General features: G+C 31.5%; 1 protein-coding gene across 1 annotated transcript; it reads left to right on the top strand.

The window, feature by feature from the left end:
* Positions 1-3,069: 3,069 nt before the first annotated feature.
* LOC111376139 (mini zinc finger protein 2-like) lies at positions 3,070-3,979 on the top strand. Its single transcript, XM_022999081.1, has one exon. It carries the CDS (start codon positions 3,316-3,318, stop codon positions 3,607-3,609), a length of 294 nt encoding a protein of 97 aa, XP_022854849.1. The 5' UTR covers positions 3,070-3,315; the 3' UTR covers positions 3,610-3,979.
* The last annotated feature ends 425 nt before the right edge of the window (positions 3,980-4,404 follow it).

The raw sequence follows: 4,404 nt of genomic DNA, 5'->3' as shown, positions 1-4,404 counted from the left end.
TGGTTTTGGAACTTTAAATACAAAAATATGCTATGCAAATGTATGTTTTTACATAATTTCTTAAACAAGAAATCTCCTTCTTATTTAGGCTATCATTGGTAGAGTTAATTGTGAAAATTAGTTCAATTTTATAAGATTGGCAATCCGGATATAAATTATTTAATCTTATCAGCAGTAAGCAACAAGTTTTTTTGCGCTATAAATGCTAAACATCAATTTTTAGGCATCAATTAATACTATAGTCTTACTAAATAGATAGTAAAATTTTAAGCCAACTAATTAGCATAAGCAAGTTTCAACGGCAATTAAAACTCGTTACAGATTAATTACTGTATTTTAATAAATTTATAAATAAAGGATCAGGTGCTCGATTTTTATTCAACAGTTTGAATTTACGAAAATTTTAAGTGTCAAAGCAAAATACTCACTTTAAACAAGATAAATTATAGGACCTGGTTAACTAAACAAGTTTATTATTATTATTTTTATTTTTATTTATTTTTTATTTTTTTAACCATAATGATGAAAAAAATTTCATCATAGAAATCACACTCACATCCTTGACACTACCTGAAAACGCGACAATACTGATTGGAAACTTTCGTTGGGATAACTGATGAAATATCTAATTATTTTATTCAAATAGAAATTTTATCCAATCATTATCGCATATCAATGGCTCATCGCAAAGGTATTTATTTGGCCTCAACATATTATTCATGTAGTGTATTATATGTTGTATACTTGTTGGAGACGACTTATAAAAAGGGTTATGTAAGGGTTGGTTTTTAATATATTTGTTTGATCAGTTTTAATCCGTAAAAGCATGATCAAAACATAATTTTGGATGGAAATTTGGACAGAGTTTCGGTATAACGATTACGCAAAACAAGGATGAAGAAGGAATAGAAATAGAGAATAATCCAAGTCGAGACGTTATCTATTTCTTTAAGACAAATTGCCTCACTACGGTGCTCACAGTGAATGACATTTGTCTCCCAAGATACAATGGATTCACAACTTGTTTAGCTGCACTTCAAACCACAAGAAATCGACGAACTTTTGACAGAATTTTCCCCCTACAAAGGAAATGTATGAAAATGCAATGGAATTAGAAAGGAGAGAATTGCAAGAGAAGAATAATTGCTCAATGCAGTTAGTGTACCCAAAATCATGTCCATAGGGTCTTATTTATAGATGTAGAAAGGATGCAAATGAAGTTGTGTGGGCCAAAACATGTATCCTTTCGAAAAGTTGTAACACTTCATTTCTTCCAATTTTGGTCCGCAATTTCTCATTCATCTGGAATTAGTTTCGAGATTTCAAATATACCATGACGATCTATTCTACGAGTAGAATAAGTTGTTCTATTTACTTTTGTAATTTGACTATTGGATCAAGTCCGAATATTTGATCGAAATTGACACGTAGTCACACCTTTTCATTTTCCACTTTTACACACTTTTTCATTTTCCAATTTTTGATTAATTATTTGAACCAATTCCTACAATACTCATGGATAATTATTTTAGTTGTAAAGTGAGAAGAAAAAAATTGATATGTTTGAATTAGTAGTTCACAATAAGCTTTGAATTAATTGTATGTTTCCATTCATTTCAAATTTGTGTGACTCCGTTAATTTGGGGAAGATTTGATTTATATTTTCTTGGTACCAACAGAGAAGAAAAATCAATTTAACTTACACTGGTGGCCTTGGAAGAATTATGCCATTTGTTGGAGCTTTATTTCGTTCATTCAAATATGTTTAATAATATAGGCTTTGTTGGCTGTGTTTTGATTCTATTTTTTCACTTTACAAAATATCCGGTATTTTTTTTACAATTAATGCATGTTTGATCCGATGTACATTTTACGGGCATATTAATTAATTAATTTGTTAATCAGTTTTAAATAATTTTGAATGTGAATATTTTCCAATTACAGAATATAGAATTATAAAAATATAAATTCTTTAATCGTATCATACAATGTGCAAAGCATGCTTATGAAACTAGTTTATTAACTTTGGTCTTCAACGTGCCATCCAGTGGATTTAATTTTTCAAACAAAAGTTGGCGTTGACATAATATTTATAGATGTATGACAATGATACTTGAACTAATGACTTTCTCTTGATTAATTCTAGTACATTTTTAATATATTAAACAATCTTATTTAAAATTTTAAGTTTTTAGTGAATAAATATTATTTAAATTTAATCTTTGAAAATATTTGTATAAAGTTACTAATAACGAAGCTAGTATATGTCAGCTAGATCACGAGCTCTTATATCTTTAACTTTTTTCATTTTTAACCGATTGGTGGTGACTTGTAATCTATTTAGGAGATATTTTATCCTTCTAAATTAAGAATTTAGAAACAAATAATTCACATCGACAATGAATATATAATAGGTTAACATTATATATGATAAACGTTGATATAAATTATTGGACATGATTCAATAGTACAATTCATTGACGAACTTTTTTCATCCAAAACATTATCTACCTTAGATAGCACCATTTTACTTCCAGTTTAGTCTATACATTTCAAATCAATTGTAGCTAGAGTAGAAAGCAGAATATCCACCTGTTTCCCAATGCTGACTTTGGGCGAAGTAAATCGAGACGAGGAGTGGTGATTATTAATCTAAGTGTTAGGTGTTTAATCTAGAAAAAAATGACATATCACTATATGACATGAGTCAAAACTAGGTACTTATAAGGTGAGAAGATAAAAGGGGTGTCCACACACTTTTAGCAATTTTAGTTATAAAATCCATATTTTTCCACCACAACCACCCTGTAGCTTTATTTTAGGGGCCACGGAAAATTAGGTTTAAAGCCAGCTTAGCTGTTCATCCTGATGACATTGTGAAAGTTTGCCGACTCATATTTAAGTGTAACAGATCTTTTCAACTATTGAGAGACATTCATTTGTCATTAAAGGCTTGACACGTAGAACTTTTAATAAATGGGTTAGAATGAGATTCCACTTGCGGCTAAACTTTTTATAACAAGATGAATTTGTTTATTCATATTTTATCTTTTATCTCTCTAAAACTAGATGAATTTAATTGTTTATACTTCTACACTAGTATGGTTAATCATCACTAGGAAACATTGACTGGTTGTATAAATATGCTTTCTAGGGTTAGGTTTTTCCAGAAAACACCAAGATGACCTAGCTCTTCCTTATTCTCTCTCTCTCTCCCCCCTCCCCGGTTCTATTGTGTCTTCTGAGATCAGTTTTGAATTTCTAATTATTACCTTGAAACTCAAGGGCATTTGAGAGAGTAAATTTAAAGAAGGAATGAAGGAGTGTCAAGCTAACCTGAAGAGTGATGATCACACTTCAAGGAGCTCTACAAACTCATTATTTACAATTAGGACTGTGAGATATGGAGAGTGCCAAAAGAATCAAGCGGCAAATGTAGGAGGATATGCTGTTGATGGCTGCAGAGAATTCATCCCATGTGCAGATGAGGGAAGCAATGGTGCACTAACCTGTGCTGCCTGTGGCTGTCACAGAAACTTCCACAGAAGAGAAGTCGAAACCGAGGTAGTTTCCGACTGTTCTTCCTCTTCTTCAAACTGCTGCAGATAGAGTAATTAAGATTAATACTACAGACATGTGACATAAACATCTGGTGTGTGTGTGTGTGTGTCTGTGTTTTTATGTTTTTCTTCAAACATCCACAGATGATGTTTGTCTTTCTCTTCTTTTCTTCTTTCCGAAATTCACCTGTGTGCCTATGTGGAAAGTCTAAAAAACCAAGTAGGGATAGAGAATGAGACGTGCTGATATTACTTCAGACATAAAAGGGGTAAAAATATGGAGGACTCGAACAGAACTTTTTGATTATTGTTTCTGCAACCTTTTGTGATCACAGATTGTTGTAAGGCGTTCTATGGAGAATGGACAGCAGTAATCACTATTATAATTATATATGGAAATTATTTCTGTTGAAGAGATATGCATCCTTGTTCTATTTTCATTTTCAATTAAGAGAATTATGGGTTATTAATTAATTAATTTCTAGCTCTTTTAAATGTATTATACCTCTAAATAACTTGCTAATATGAATATCATGGAATGGAATTGGAGGGATTTAAACTTTTACTTATGCTCATTACAAAAAGAAACTGAAGTATCTGAGAACTTAAAAAAAATCAGAGACCAACAACATGAGACATCCTATGAACAGATTCTTTCACGCGAGGTTCAGTTTCTGCCCCCATTGAGTCATTGCACATGCCATCCAAAAGAGAAGCAAACAAGTTTCTCCAAGTTCACAAACAAGATCTATCAAAAAGTCCCCACAGAATTCACTCTCCATAAAGAACACAAAAGGCTGCTGTTCACGCTTAATTTCTAAAAACGTAGACCAGGCCAACAATC

This window comes from Olea europaea, unplaced genomic scaffold (genome assembly GCF_002742605.1).
Source record: "Olea europaea var. sylvestris unplaced genomic scaffold, O_europaea_v1 scaffold1459, whole genome shotgun sequence".
In the NCBI taxonomy this organism is placed as follows: domain Eukaryota; kingdom Viridiplantae; phylum Streptophyta; class Magnoliopsida; order Lamiales; family Oleaceae; genus Olea; species Olea europaea.
This window is presented reverse-complemented; position numbering and strand designations above follow the sequence as displayed.

Excerpts from the sequence above, each read along its gene's own strand:
- LOC111376139 (XM_022999081.1), top strand. The coding sequence starts at position 3,316 with ATGAAGGAGTGTCAAGCTAACCTGAAGAGTGATGATCACACTTCAAGG.